A 17,251-nucleotide genomic window follows, 5' to 3' on the forward strand; every position below is an offset into this window, starting at 1 on the left:
GGGGAATATAATTAAGAATATAACAGGAAATAAAACCACCCCACAAATTTCATGTACATACTTTTCAAATGAAAATGGCGTGTTAGTTCAAAATAACTCTACTCTCAAATTTGAAAAATAACTGTACTGCAGGACCTGATGATATTGACAGCAAACTAATAAAACTTTGTCATATTTGTATACTATCACCTTTGACCCAGATACTGAATACCTGTCTTTCAACTGCCAAAATCTCAACACAGTGGAAAGAGTCAATTATCACCCCTATATTCAGAGCAGGAGACCGAAGTAAACTCTTCAACTACAGGCCCACATCTGTTATCAATAAGCTGTAAAGAACCGCTTAGTAGCATTTTTCGAAAAGAAACAAGTTCTCACTCAAAATCAATTCGGTTTTATTAAAAACTGCAGTACTGAGGATGCCGTATTGACTCAAATCAGTCGTTGGGGCATTGGATAAATCAGATAAATGCTTAGCAATATTTCTAGACCCTCGACACGGTTTCTCATAGTCGATTAATTGATGAAATGCAAGACTATGATGTTCGTGCATTGACTCCAGACCTCTTCAAAGATTATCTGTCAAATAGAACACAAAGAACTGAAATTGAAAAATAATTGAGTTCTGAGTCTACAGTCAAGATAGGAGTTCCCCAAGGAACTGTACTCGGGCGAGTATTGTTTTTGATATATTTGAATAGTATCTCCAGAATACGTAATCTGGAAAGTCAATTGATCTGCTATGCTGATGATACAGCTTTGGGAAGTTAGGAAGAAGTCCACACAAAAACAGAAACAAATTTGCAAAAAATCAAAATATGGTTGGATTTCAATCTACTTAGCTTAAATATCGACAGAACAAAATATATTACATTCTTCCCGACTATCACAGACCAACCCAAAATTAATATTTAATTACATAATCCCCATCCAAAAAATACGGACCAATAACTCTTTTCCGAGAATTTCACCCCAAACATTTAGTAACCACAGCTTTTGATGGTTCAGACAACAAACAAAATGGAGATTTTCCGTTGCATAATAACGCATGTTATGCCGATAGCTGTAGCAAGATGGCGATAGAGAATGGTCACGTTTCAGATGCTTTCCTTTGTAAGCAATGTAAATCGAAAACATTAACTGGACTGAAATGCATAAAGTGTGACAGTGTTTTCCACTCAAGTTCCGCAAGACATAGTGCGAAAGTGAAAGTTTCAGAGGATGAAACTTATGTTATTTGTTGCAGTAACAAAGATGACGTTGAGAGTGACAACGAATTTTTTGAAGCCATGGATATCGTGAGTAATATCAATAAACAAACTGAAAATGTGATATTCTCATACATTATGAAACAGAGAGACTCATTGATTCGCGGGATGTATGATAAGATCGAAATTTTAACAAATCAATTGGAATCTTTCAAAAAAACAATCCGACGAATTCGGAGGTGCTACTATCTCCTCAAAAAAGATTGACGAATAAAAAAGATAATTTGGACCAGAAAAAAACGATACTAAACAAACCGAATAAAGAAACAGCACCGAAGATCGGCACACCAGATAAGGTTGGAAACAGTGGGAATTCCCAAATAAACGTAAATAATGTATCAGCTGAGCTCTTGAGGATTGAAACCCAAAATAAATGTAATGAAATTATATCTTTGGGACAACCCTCAACTAGCAAATCAAATGAGGATTCTATCCCAGAGAAAATAACTGAACCAATCCGAACTAACGAGACCGTTGGCATGAATGACATAGCCACCTCAGAGAATTGGCAGTAAGTCTCCCGCAGACGTCCACGGAGAAAATGCATAGTTGGAAACAATCAGGATAGTGAAGTTAAGGGCGTTCCCAAATTCGTAAATCTGCATGTTTCCCGAATAAATAAAGCTACCAGTGCTACCGATCTCCATAAATTTTTGGAACCGTCATTCCCCGAGGTGAAAATAGAAAAAATCAACGCCAAATATCCAGAGGCTTACGGCTCCTTCAAAGTAACTATTCACGACAGGAATTTTCGAAGAGCAATGACACCTAAGCTTTGGCCAGAAGGGTCTTGCATAAGTAAGTTTTTTCGGAAACAGAATCCAGTGAACTGTCCACCAAAGTGATATATTCTCCTGGCATTTTTTCACTGAATGTTAGATGCCTGAACAATGAAACTATAAATGTGTTAGAATCTGATATACTGAACAATAGTAATTTTAAATTTTTATGCTTTAACGAAACTCATGCTAATGCTGAGTCAATTTTATCAAAAAAGATTAGCGGATTCAATTTAGGTAGTTTTTTCTGTAGGCAGAAATTTGAAAAAGGGGGTGTTGCTGTATACTACAGACACGACTTAATCTGCGATAATATAAATTCAAATCAGTTTTGTGTTGAAAAGGATATTGAAATAATATGTGTCTCCTGGAGAAACCCTATAAATAATAGACTTTTACTAGTGTTCTCCTGTTATAGGTCACCCGATGGTTTATATAAAACATTCTCAGAGAATTGCATAAATATATTGGAGAAATTTTATAAACCAAATGTTGATATAGTTCTTGCCGGGGATATCAACCTGGATTCTTCTGATCACTCACGTAACTCTCATCTTTTTAAGGACTTTTATGAATTTGTTATCTAGTTTTGGAGTCAGTTCGAAGGTGGAGTGGCCTACCCGATTAAGTGATAACTCCTTCAGTATCATTGACCTCATTTTCACTAATATTCCAGAACCCATTATATGTGTTTTGGATAATTATGTCTCAAATCATAGAATTATACTCCTTGAAACTAATCTGATTGAAAAACCAGCTCAATCTCAAAAAAGATGTTTTAAAAGATCGTACAATTCAAATAAACAAACAGATTTTCTGTCAGCTCTCCAAGATGAAACCTTGCATATTGTTTTTGAGAAACTCTCTATCAATGAATCCTTCGACAAGTTCTACCATTTATATATCTTTTATTTTAATCAGTTTTTGCCGTTGAAGAAATGTCGCGTTTACAATCCAAAAAGTAACTGGGTCTCTAATGAAGTGAGAACATCTAGCAAACATTTGAAAAATACCTTTACTCTAAAAATACTTATCCAGAATTTACTTATGATGCACTGTTGGGAACCTTTGGTGTAGTAATGAATATTACTGGAGTTTTTTCCCAACACCAAATCGTTATTTTCAACACCTCGACACGTGTTTCGATCACCAAGTGATCATCTTCAAAGAGAAAGATTGAAACTAAGAACTAGTGCGAGCTAATCCTATTTATTCTACAAAGGTAACCCATACAGGTAAACCATCCAGGCGTACCAACCATACAGGTATATCAACCTAAATTAATTTTACAATTTTGCCTTATCTATTATTTCACAATACATGTTTATATAAAACAATTTTCAGCTATATAAAAATTAATTTCACAATATTGCCTATCCAAATTTATTTTTGCAATGTGTCATTTTGTAGTAATCAGTAAACCCAACAACATTATTTTATTTGATTTTAACAAGCTATATAGTATGCTCTTTGGTATAGGTCCGTCATCGTTATTCATAATATCATTGTGTTTAATTATTTCTATGCTCTCATAGGCAACTAGATGCCTAAAATATTTCCTCAATACATGAAAGTGAGGTTGTGAATGATCCTTAGAGAATATCCTGCTTTTTTAATGATTTTTCCATCACTACCCCTAAGAAGATAATTGGGGAAATTAAAAATAATAACCCATCCAATAATCACATCAATCATCTTACTAATGTTTATAACTCTATATTTCTTGAGCTGTTATGAGCTGTTATCTCTCCTAACGAATAAACTTAAGAATAAAAGTTCTTCTGGACCCGATGAAATCCCAATGATCTTGATCAGAAAAAGTTTGTAATACATTATTTATCCTTTGACTCACTTAGTTAATCTATCAGTTAGTACAGGAGTGTTTCCCGAAAAATTGAAGATCGGAAAAGTTGTACCTGTCCACAAAAAATTGGATCCATATCTTTTAGAGAACTATAGGCCCATCACTGTTCCATCTAGTTTCTCAAAAATATTCCAATATGCATACCTACATCGTTTACTACATTTCATTGAGAGGCATAACATTATCTCTTCTATTCAACATGGTTTTCGATCCAATATGTCCACTATTACCGCTGTGACAGCTTTTTATTCAAAAATCTTGAAGTACATCGAGGCTGGTGAATTCCCTGCTGGAATATTTTGTGATCTCAGTAGGGCATTTGACTGCGTCGACCACATGATATTATTAAATAACCTATATTCATATGGAACAAGAGGAAATGCCCTTGACTGGATAGAGTCTTTCACCAGAAACAGGAGTCAATTTGTTTCGGTGAATCATACATCTGAAAATAGTCATCAAAATACATTTTGACCATTGGAGTACCTCAAGGATCAGTGTTGGGACCGCTATTATTTATATTATATTGTAATGATGTTAGAACCGCGGTTGCTGAGAATACGTGCGTTATGTATGCAGATGAAACATCACTTCTAATTTCGGACAAACACGACACAATTTTGAAAGAAAATTGTACAACGGTGTCAAATCTTTTGTTTTCATGGTGTGCCGCCAACTCACTTCATTTCAATTCTCGAAAAACTTATCAGTACGGTTTCATCACAGGCAAAAAATTTGTTCAAATCTAGAAATTAAAATTAATGAGAATGAAAACACACTTTCGTTATCCAATGAATGTACATTTTTGGGACTCACGCTAGATAATTGTCTGAAATCTTAAGCCAATATTAACCACTGAACAGTTAGTAAATTATTGCTATGCACATATAGAATCTTGAATCAGATATGACATTTGTCTTTGGGGAAGCTCTTCATTGGCTCCAAATGTATTTAATGTCCAAAAAAAAAAATTATACGGATTTTAGCAGGCGGTAATCAGAGAACTTCCTGATATTTTCATTTTTGAAATGTGTGTATTCATTCACACCAATAGGTCGAAATATGGTTGCATTTCATCTCACCATAATGTAAATACAAGAAAGTGCAATGATTTTTACATAAATACTGTCAAATATAATATAACCGCTAACTCACCTTCTTACTTGGGGCTAAAACTTTATAACAAACTGCCCGACTCATTGAAAACTACCGATAGAATTCAGGTTTTCAAAACCATCCTTAAAAGGTTTTCATTAGAACATAATTTTCATAATATAGATGAATTCCTCAATCTTCCGTAATTTTATTTATCAATCACATTTATTTAATGAAGCTGGAGTTGAATGAAGTCGATATTTTTTGTATGCATATGACAATCTTTCAAATATGTTTGTTTTAATTTTACTCTAAGTATTATTTTATGTATATGTACAAATGCTATTTGACCTATCCTATAACTTTGTGAGTTCTACAGGATGAATAGAGTGATTTGATTTGATTTTGATTCACAGTTACATTTTTATGTGAAGTCACTTCATCAGAAAATAACACGAAATTGAAAAAATCATTTTCCTGATTGATGTATTCTAACCCCCCTCGGCAAAATTATACATGTTTTTCAAAATCTCTTTCTCTCAACTATTGCATCAATTGCATGTGATAAAGATGAAATTTGCTTACTTGTATCACATTCGAGACACGCTGGTTCGAGAAAATCCTAATTCCTTGCTCAGGCATGGGTACTCACACGGGGATTTTCAACAAGGTGAAGAACAATTTGAAATGCATTCTCTTCATTTATTACAGGGCAGACACGTTCGAACTTCTAGTGATTGACATTACCAGTCCATTCAAATCGTGTTTATAGAGCCTGCAAGGCCCTTCTATCCGGTTGTGTTTTTTCGGAAAACTTCTCTTTGTAAATCCTAGATGCAAGGAGGCAGTTTCCGTCACTTTCCCCCAAAGCATAGACCAGGCTATTTGTTTCATTATGTTCAGTTCTTTATTGAAATTCTCCTCTAACAAGGGCACATTCATCAGTCTGTGGATCATACTGTTGAATGCTGCTACTTTGTGCTGATACGAGTGGGTGGACGAATTATGAATGATAATATTCTTATGTGCTGGTTTAGGTACAATAAATTGAAAAATCATGTTTGTTGTTAACTTTCGTTATTGTCAAGTTCGAAAAATATATAATAGAGTCGTCCTTCTCCATCTCCATAGTGAATGTGATAGAAAAATTCAAAAACTTAGTCAACTGTCTGTTCGTTCTTGTGAAACATACCAGAATATCATCCACATATCTGGGGTTTCCCTTTGCAGGATGAAAAAAAATTTCATTGAATTGGAAGTAATTCTGTGACAAACAAACCATACCTACCTAAGCAAGTCTAATATTTCCTTTTTCACTACCGGATTGATAGACCAGACGTCGTTGACGGTTGTGTTAGTTTACAAATTTCTTTATAGCTAACAAAATTGGATTCTCGAAGCTATTCAATACTTGGTGCAGTTGGCATATTTTTTTAGTTACTATATTTTCAAAGTAAAAATAAAAATTACTATCTGTTGGCCGCTCATATATTAACGTACAGCCGAAGCTACTGAACCTAGAATCTTGAAATATGCAGGTGGGTTCTTTGTATAGCGTAAATAAGAATCAAGAGAGGGAATTAGGAATTTCCACCCCCAAGGGGGAAAAATAGGGGTTCAAATATTGTATTAAATTTAGCCAGTTTTGAAGTTGGAATCCTGAAGATTTGGGTTAATAAAAAATATTGTAATTATTTGTTTAAAATGGTGGCAAACCAAATTATATGCGGGCGAAGCCGCGGGCAACAACTTGTATATACATATAAACCTTCATCTTGAATCACTCCATCTAATAAAAAACCCGCATTGGAATTCGTTTCGTACTTAACGATCTAAACAAACATAGGCATAGATAGCGAAAAGCGACTTTGTTTCATTATATGCAGTGATATCACAAATTGCACAGTTTTAAATTCATTCCGAATTGCTCCACAATTGATTATTTCCTTTTGTTAGAAATGAGTAAGCATGAGTTTCCAAAGCCAATCAGATGATGCAATGTCCAGAAATATTCATGACAATACTACTTTAGAACAATAGCATGGGAATCCCGTACCGGAAAACTGTGGCGAATGGTATATTTGTATTGAATATTTGCTATAGGATATGCAACCAACAATATCAGGCGTGTATAAACGAAACATGCATTTTGAAATAAGTACAACTGAATGATCCAGACATTTTGAAATAATGGATCTGTTTTCATACAGAGTATGGTCCAAGTTACTGCGTAAGGCAGGACGGAGTAAATACAAGTATAAGAAATCAAATATTAGGAATGCCTTTTTGAAACGTAGGCAACTAGGAATTACACGCGTCTACACGATGAAATCAAAGGTGGTGTAGATTGAAGAAGTGGCAGTGTTGCCAAATGATATTTTCTGAATTCTCTAGACAATTCTAACTCAAGTTGATGTTTTTTTTTCTTAGAACTAGGCCAGATGACCTCAATGCGATTACATTTTCATGGAAGAAGGATATGAAATAAATTGTATACCATTAAGACGTTGCACTAGTGATAATTATGGAATTCCCATTTTACTAGGTACTCATACAGATACATATTTTGTCAAACTAGATTTATTTGATGTCCATTTCATTTGCTGTGACAATTCGTTTCTATTTGACAATGAAGCACCTAAACTGTCACTTTTCAAATCAATGAGAACAAAACAGAAAAGTTAAAGAGAGTTTGCACGTCTAACCGTTTGTGTGAAAAATCTATAAAAAAATGATTCATTTTCACCTAATCACAAAGTGTTTTTTACTGCGTAACATCGAAATTAATGAAAAGTTACTCATACATGAAAGTTACTCAATCTACCAGTGTTACACACTTTTTTTTTGCAATTATTCGAAATATCTCCTTCCAACGAATGTGGATGACTCTAGCAATAATGCCATAATTGAGGTGGCTTTTGACTAATGAAGGGAACAAATATTTTGATGTGCGGGTAATTCCGCACATCAAGCAAGCAATAATCGCAATCAATAATTGATCACAAGCAATAATCCCATAATCGAGGTGGCTTTCGACTAAAGAAAGGTAAACATTTTCAGAGGTGTTTGATATCGAATAAATCCCTTAGATATGTGAATCGTTATAACAGGAAACAGAATTTTCTGGTCAAGCGATGAAATGAGTTCATATTTCGAATTACAGTCGACATATATACCAATATACTTGACACTATCAGTAGATTTTTAACTGAAATCATACTATTTGTACTTGGTGTAGAACTCATTTCGAAACATTCAGGTAAGTTTTCACTGTACGAGGTAAATGAAAAAAATATGGTTTTTTATACATTTATTGTGAGTGAACGACTGTCTGATCAGTCAATGACTGTTTGAAATCTTCTTCCACTGTTGTTTTGAGATATTCCCATGAAACTTCTTTGTAGAATATTCCTACAACGGTATCGGTATCAACGGTTCCTTCTAGGCTAAATTCGTCGATGTTCAAGTTTGACAAGCATACTGGTGGTTATTCAGAGGGGATGCATATAAATAGATAGCCTTCTGACATTTTTTTCGAGAAGGTAATACTCAAAATCCTGAGTAAATGAAGTTTCGTCAGGAATATTGGAGAATCTTATTGTTGGTACCATATATCTGGAGGAAAATCTAACAGGAAAGTCAAAAGATTCAAAAAATTATGAACAACAATCAAGAAGAATTCAACAATCTGGTTAATTTCCCACAATATGATGTGCCCCTACAGTTTTAGGCTGTAAGATATTGGTTGGATCAGAGATACCCAGACATGTGGATTGGTAGGAGCAGCAGTAGTTGGTTAGAATGGCCTACCCGTTAACAGGATTTCTTTTCATTCGATTTTTTCTTTGGAGCTTTATCTTATAGAAAGATTATGTTATGTAACCTGCGACAATAACGGAAACTCCTTTCATTGAAAATGTATTCGATATGTTCCTTATCTGAGCGTTCTGTTTGACAACATTTTCAAAAGTAACAATGACTTATCATTTATAATTATAGATCACGATTTTTAAGTATGTCGCTCCTCTCCTATTAGAAGTAAAAAAAAACAATGAAACCGGTCCTGAATGTATTTCAAAAATTATACAGTTATTTGTATAAAGTCATCATCACTGATGATCTTATAAATATCACCCTTTCGTCGTCCACTGGAATGTACGTGCTTATACATCTTGACATAAACTGGAGGAACTCTCTTTATTTTGGCAGTGTCCGCTATATCTTCCATATATTCGCCCTGAAAAAGACCTAGGAGATGGGTCTGATGGAGGGGTATTCCAAGTTGCTGCTTCCTCTTCATATATTCCATTACTTCTTCCATCATTTCCTCTTTCGTTATTGATATGTTGCCATCCAAGTAGGAGAGAAAAAACCTAACCTAAAATAAATTATGCAAATATCCATTTGAAAATGATTATCGAAAGTGATACCACAATACCTCGAAAGTTTATTGATAAATTTTCGTATTTCAACCAGCACGATGAAACTACAAATCCGTAGTTTCATCAAGCAAGGCTAGACCTAGATCCTGCGGGCCAAAAGAGGTGAAAGGAGACCTGGAAAGGACCTGAGTTGGAAATTTAGGAGGAATGGCGACGAATAGGAAAAAATGGAGGAAGATGTAACCAAGATGATGAAAGGAACCTCAGTCAACAGAGAATATAGCAAACCTCAACAGCGGTGCAATTCCTAAATAGGATGTTTTAGCAATATTTAATCTGAAACATGTTTTTGCCTGTTACCTGTTACCTCATATCGTCTGAACAGGCAAAAAGTTATAGTCTTCATACTTGTTTGGATGGTTTTGAATGAATATTATGTTTATTGCGATCGATTTCTTAAACAAAAAAGTAAGCGGTGGAGACAGGAACTGATGGATGATTGAGTGTGATTTTGATTAGGTACCCTGATGAATGTTAATGAAATGTTCAATTCAATTTTTTGAGGAATAACATTTGTGTTTTCATGGTTATAATGTTTTTTTAATAGAAAATGTTTATTTGGTCAAATGTAAATAGCGTATAGTTGAAATTTTATGAATATCACTGAAATCAATTTTTATATTTTCATTCAAATTGAATGTTATTTGCAATTACTTCGTTTGAATAAGTAACATAACCTTCTACATTTTTAAAGACGTCATCTGGAAAACGTAAATAACAAAAAATTGGAATAGTTTAATTAAAAATGATATTAAATCACGTTTTTCAATTATCCGTTTCTTTCTGAAGTGTATCAGTATAGTAGTATCAGTTCTTTTCACCATATGGAGGAAGTAGGTGTCTCTGTTGATTCATAAAAATTTTTTTTTTCTGCATATGAGTATTTTAATGCGGATTTACACAAACGTACTCGTTTATGACTAGTTTCGCTTTCAGAAACAGTAACAAAAATCTTGATTTGGTTTCGAATACAAACTCGAATTCCACCAAACTGTTTGAGTAGAGCCTATATGATGACAGCACGACCAGCTGTCGAAAGTGCTCCCATATAATTAAATGTGAGTTATAAAGCTTCAAATCATTTTTGTGACTTATATTGATATTAAAATACTGAAAATAAGGGAAAATTAGTTGCATCATTCAAAATAATGTTTATAAATAATATTAATAATGTAATTGATGCATTGATACATTTGTAACAGAATTTGATTGCATCTATATCTATTGTTCATAATGAAACTTCCATGAAATTTGGATAATTATGTTTTGTTTATTGCTATTCGATCGAAAAAAATGGTGTTGAAAATACTTTTAATACTAGTTTGGAAAATATTTTCAACACGCTACTTTGTAAACATCATCTTAGAAAAAATATAACCCCTTCAATCTCTTAATACTCTTGACAAAAATTAAAAATGTCACTTTCCATGACAAAAAAGTGCATGATTCAGCGTTCATATAATAGTATTCGTATAATAGTATTTTTTGAATTAAGATGGAGAATTAGAAGGCCAAAAACTTTCTTTCTCAAAAAATAAAATATCATATTGAATTATCGATTGAAGGAAATACAGTTTATTTAGAAGTGAAAAAGATGAATATCTACATAATATCGTTGAAAAAAGTTTTCCAATTTTTTTTTGTTGATTTGGTGATGTGAATGATTGTTGATTTGGAAAATGGTTTATACAAAAATTGTAGATTTTTTTACATCCTGCAACTTTTTTATTCAACGTTTTTTTTTAAAGGAGGTCTGTTGGAGAACTCTAAATATTTGTATCGCATGAAATAATGATCTCACCTGTATTCCAAATATTGGAAAAGGAAATATTCGGAAAGGTACACCAATGAATGCCATCGTGGGATGTTCGATATTTATAACATGTTTGTATAAGTATTTCACCCAATTGTTCTCGACTTCAATTCCACATTCTGGTGACAGGAAAGGATAAGAGTATTTATAACCTGTAAAAAAAAGGACTGAAGAATTTTCACGTCCAGAATTGTTGAAATGATATTTCCGAAAGCAGTCGGATGAATAAATATTATGCTGTGTCAACAATTTTGATACCGACGTTTCGTTGAGGATTCTTATTTTCATCAGTGGTTTCATGTCAAAAAAATACCGGGAATTGGTCAATGAAACGCGAAATATGAATTTTTGATCCAAAGTAGATCTCTTTTGGAATAATACACACGCCAATGAATAACACAATCATCAAAACATTTTTGAACGTATTTTTTTTAATCGACTTCAGTATCTACTAGCTGCGAATTCTCTTTCATTTCTATCAACTGAAAAAGTGGTAACTTGAGTCTTGGAGAAAAAGCGGCCGGAGCCATATCAGGTGAATACGGTGACTGTTCGACAGGGTTTGTTGAGTTCATAACCAATCAAAATGATAACCGTGTCAGATGGTGCATTAGCATGCTGCTAAATTCATTAGTTTTCCCAACACAATTCCTGTCTTATTCGACCGATTTGTTCTTTCAGACACCGTATTACGTTCAGATAATATTATTTATTTACTGCCTCAGCTTTGGGCAAGAACTCGAGTAACCAACATCGCGCTTATAACAAAAAATGTCAACATCACCTCCACTTTTGATCGACATTGACGAGCTTTTCTCGGTTTCGGCTCAGTTAGAAGGCGTCATTCCGAAGCTTGTTGACTGATTTGCATAACAAATTCGTGAAACCATGTCTCAATACCAGTTTCAATGTTATACATGTGAGGTCCGAATCGACTCGTTCTAACATGCCAGCGACCTTTACGCGATTGAGTTTTTGACACCAGTCGAGCTGCAACACTTTTCATCTAATCTAAAAAATCATTCAAAATGGTACTGCTACGTGTGTTGAATTATAATTGACTACACTGAATAATCAAACCTAACTTCATTTCACTTATTATTTGAATGCCTATGGTCTTACTAGATCACTTCGCGTACCGCACTGTAACTTCCACTTGACTGTGTCGATATGCTCGAGGCTAGGTTTATATATCGTAATCGAATGCAGTAGAAATTACTCCAAAGTTCCATAGAAATCGGTAACATTGTTCTCGCTGCTTCTAGAACGGCACGGAACATCGTACATTCGCGCGCTCTTAGCTACGTCACGATTGGTTTAGGGCTACCAGTGGCGGCCGGCGTTATTTTCTTTTGTGCATGATTTACAACAGTACGAACTGATTCAAGAGACGTAGAAATATCACCGTCTATCTCTATCAAACTTAAACGACGATATTCAGTTACCATTTCCTCTACTTGGGCAATAATGAGTTGAGTTGAGGCTGTCGATGGCCTTCTAGAGCGAGGCAAATCTTTTACCACATCCTGACCGCTTCCGAATGCACCACACATACGCACGTGTTTTTGATGAAGCAAATTCACCGTTAGTTTTATGAAACATTTACAGAGCTTCGGCACACAAAAATCCATTTGCAATGCAAAATTCAAGACAAAGTCTTTGTACGATACCGTGTGAGAATAGAGGTCAGTTGCGCCAACCTAGTTACAAAAATAATTTCGAAAACGCTTCACACTGGCTTTTTAAATGATCGACTCTGAACCAGAGGGCACCAAAATTTGTTTGTCGAGACCAAATATAATTAAGGGTATGGGTTAATGAAGACATAAAGAGTACTGGAAGAATACACTCGAGAACGAAATAATTGAGGGATCGCCTCAGAATAATAACGGCACTACTCACTCATGCACCTTTTATCGTGCTCATAATTGTAACATCCCATTTTTCCACTGTTTGCGAAATAATCTGAACACAAAGAAACTCGAATATTATTGGAGTTTAATCCCAACACTAGGTGACTAGGTGACTGAAACACGTGTCGAGGTGTTAAAAATAATGGTTGGGTGTTGGGATTAAACTCCAGTAATATTCATTACTTCACTAAAGGTTCCAAACAGTGGATCTCAAGAACGAAGAAACCACTTTTTGCCAGTTTCAAATCGTAGATTGTAACATACCGATTATTTAAAATTTCTATTTTCTATTTTTTTAGATCTGTGATACTTCTGAGCAGTCTACAGTAGTATTCTTCACCTGTAGTAATTGGGTATACTTAAGTCCGGCTCCAAATCAAATCATCTGAAGGAACAATTCAATCAGGCCAGTTTTCACTTGCTTACACAGTAGGCTTATGGAATGACACCTATCAGAAAACAACTACTCCCCTGGCCAATATCACGAAGGGCGTTGGATTATACCCGGCAGGTGTCAGTGCAGGATTCTTCACAGAAGTAATTTCTGTATATGCTTTTGGCGATACAACTGCCGGAATTGATTTTCTATTATTGGAACGGGCAGACTTGCAGACCGATTTCTGGATATTTGGCCCCTCGTCAGCGCAAGGTATTTTTATTTATGAGAAATCATCCATGTAGGACACTACCTTGCACTGACGAGATGCCAAATAGCCCGAAACCTGTCTGCAAAGGTGGCTGTTTCAATAATTGAAAATCGATTCAGGCAGTTGTATCGTCAGAAGCATATGCAGGAATTTCTTTCGTGAAGAGCTCTGCACCTGTCGGATATAATCCAACTCTCTTCGTAGTATTGCCAGGGGAGTAGTTGTTTTCTGATAACTGTCAGAACCTGAACCTACTGTGTAGGTAAGTGAACACTGGCCGGAACGAATTGTTACTTCAGATGATTTAGTACAGTATATCATAATCGGAATGCTGACACCTATACAAATTCCATATTATTCATTTTGATCATTTCTGTTCCTGTTACTGTTATGTATACAAATTGACTTTAACAAGTACTCTTCTTCTTTTGTTCATTCATAGAGTTGTTTCTCATGGTGATTGACGTAGAGTGAATTTCGAAATGATACCGAACAATGTATGAAGGGAGACATTTTGAAAGGGTCTTTTTTGGGCCTGGCTTCGTATACGGAAAACGTTCTGCCAGGCAAGGTCATAACATCATACAAATGGTAGAATCGTAAAATCGCAAAATTATAAAAAAACAAACCATCATGAAAAGTATAAGAACCAATAAAAATGGAATGAGTAGGGTGAAAATAATACTTCACAATTCACAAAACACTAACACGCTAATAGCAGTTTCGACACACTATGTCATCTTCTGAGCAAGTTATAAACTAACCTAGGTATTTGATGTCATCTCTCCAAATACTAAAAGTTGCATTGGTAGGTGTGGTACCTAGAGAGAGGTATCAAAGGGCATTTGGGAAATTACTAATAACGTTATAAGTGATTATAAGTAATTATACCATGATGAAAGGTAAGACCTCATTAACGCTCAGCTCAAACAGATTTCAAGCAGATTATTCATTTAGAAAACTCCTGAACAATATAGGGCTGTTAACAGAGACATCAATTGAAGGTAATGCAACACAGGTACGGCGACAGCTTTTTATATTGAATTCGAATGTGAGAAACTGGACAACAGCAGAAATCAATTCATGGATAACCCAATAATATGACAAAAAAATCAAACGGAGAACTAGATGTTATTTGAAAATGGAACATCGAATAGTTTTCAGATTTTCTGTTCAAAGTTTTTTATTAGGTGCTTAATATGTTGATGAATGACCTGTTTCAATTTTATTTTCAATTTAGATGTGGTGCTGCAGGTTTTTCAGGGTTTTCCTGCAGCTGAAAAAGTAAATGCGTTACTGGAGTCAATAAGTTGCCCCGGAACGCCAAATGATTTTCGTTGTAGTTTCATAATTTCCTAATTTGTACTACTTTTTTTTGAAAAATAATTTAACTAAAGATTACTAAACAAATTAGTCACTACTCTAATTATATTTGTCGAATATTGCTAACAAAGAAACTCGTTGAAGCACTTCTTGAACCTATAAAAAAATTTGGAATTTGATCAAAACCCCTAAGGTTTAAAATAACTTAGGAACGGACCTATTTATTGATCTTCTGAAAACATCAGATAAACAAGCTTATCTTTGTGAGAGAAATTATTCTTCAGCTACTTCTTCTGGTCGCTTATTATGTCACAACTTCATCTACTGGATACTTTTTGCTTCAGTTTGTGAATAACACAAACTGAATTGAGAACTCTATTCGAAACATGTTTGAAATTGTTTCTGCTTGTTCTGAAAAAATCACAAATTCTGAACTTTCGAACTTTACGATACAAGCGAATACAGAGAACAAGCTAAAAGGGTCATCGTTTTCTCAACATATAGGCTGATGAAAGTCTTACTTCAGTCCACTACTTTCTTGGGATTGGTAGACTTGCTTAGAAACTTCAAATTATTAACTTTTTTTATTCTTAGTGTGTTCCTATACAATAATTGAAACAACTTTCCTTATCACATCGTATTACCTGTACAAAATATAACATCATCGATTTCTTCCTCTGATCCATCATGAAATATTACACTTCTTGGCTTAAACTGTCGTACTTCAGGTTTTATAGCAATTTCTTTGGATATCTTCCAAGACGGATGCAACTCACTTCTATGAGATAATATTGTCTGAAAAGTTTTATAAATGTTTATAATCTATGGTTTTCATGATAAATAAACATATTTTCAAAAACGAACAAACTCAATTATTTCTTCAGCTAGGAACATTTGCTGACAGCAGTGAAAAAAAGTATAATGTTGGGACGTTTTCAACTTTGGTTGGGATATTTCAATCAGGAGATGAAATGTACTGTCCAGGTGAGACCACAGAAAATTCAGTTCGGAAGCTTTCAATCTATGATGAGCAGTTTTCATGAGATATATATCTATATCAGTTTTTATGAGCTATCAGTTCCATCGGCTGGTCCTAAACAGAAGCCACGTTCATATTCGATATTCGTGGATTCAGCCTTCTGTCGATTCCACAGCTGACGTTTTCGCCTTATCTCATCCACCTTGTTCATCCCCAAGTCCTCAAAGAATTACCTGAACAAATCGGATTACAAATCTTCATAAACAGATTGAGAAACACCAAGGTGCAACAATCTCTGTCACTTGAACAATATCAAAAGGTTATTACAGGTTTTATAGAATCACCTGAGTACGAAGCACCAAAAATTGTTTATCAGAAAATTGAGGACAAGTAGGAAGTAAAGAATTTTTTTGACGATTCCACTACACTACAAGTTTTGTTACAGAAAATACCAAAACTATACTCCTTGTCCTCAGTAGGAAAGAGACAACGCAAACATCTTCCTGAAATGCACCGAGATCTAGGAATGAGAAAGATCATTTATCATTTTTATCTTTGATCAAACTCAGAATTAAAAATGTGACTGAGGTGGCTTCTCGATTTGTTTTTAGATACAAAACACAAGCACTACACCGCACACCGGCACCGCTCTCATAGCGGTGCCTGTGTGAAAGTAGTGATTCACATTGGATTTGAATCGCTGGAGATTAAATACATTTGGTAATCGTTCTCAGGAAGTTTATTCCACGTAAATGCAGTTCTCCAAATGGAAGAGTTCTTGAACAGTGAAGTTCGAAATGTATTAAGTTGGAACATATAACGATGAACAGACACAGTCCATCGCGTATTTCTGATATGTACCGCTCTTGGTTGAATCAAATGTGCCACTTGAACACTTCCCGTGAAATTATCTATAGAAGAGAGACAAATCTTCAATCTTTCTTCAATGTTCCAGACTATCAAGGTTGCAAGTGATGTTCGCGTCTCCAATCAGATGTATGACTCTTTTCTGGATGGAATCCAGCAGCGTCAGAGTGTGCTTAGGGGCGGAGATCCATACATGAGAAAAATACTCCAGAGAAGGTCTGAACTTTATAAAGCATCAAAAGTTGCTGAGGTGTGACAGTT

At 34.7% G+C, this 17,251-nt stretch overlaps 1 protein-coding gene across 1 annotated transcript in view; it reads right to left on the minus strand.

The window, feature by feature from the left end:
- Positions 1–9,058: 9,058 nt before the first annotated feature.
- Positions 9,059–17,251, minus strand: part of LOC111513812 (uncharacterized) — a 49,396-nt gene continuing 41,203 nt past the window's right edge. The window contains exons 11-13 of the mRNA XM_074181107.1: positions 15,789–15,939; positions 11,250–11,413; positions 9,059–9,384 (exon numbers count right to left, since the gene is read on the minus strand). Of these exons, the coding sequence (XP_074037208.1) occupies positions 9,088–9,384; positions 11,250–11,413; positions 15,789–15,939 (612 nt within the window). The 3' untranslated portion in view covers positions 9,059–9,087. The remainder of the gene's footprint in view (positions 9,385–11,249; positions 11,414–15,788; positions 15,940–17,251) is intronic.

The sequence above is a fragment of the Leptinotarsa decemlineata genome, unplaced genomic scaffold (genome assembly GCF_025532065.1).
Source record: "Leptinotarsa decemlineata unplaced genomic scaffold, Ldec_3_MD MMD2_tig00026307_RagTag_RagTag, whole genome shotgun sequence".
Lineage (NCBI taxonomy): Eukaryota > Metazoa > Arthropoda > Insecta > Coleoptera > Chrysomelidae > Leptinotarsa > Leptinotarsa decemlineata.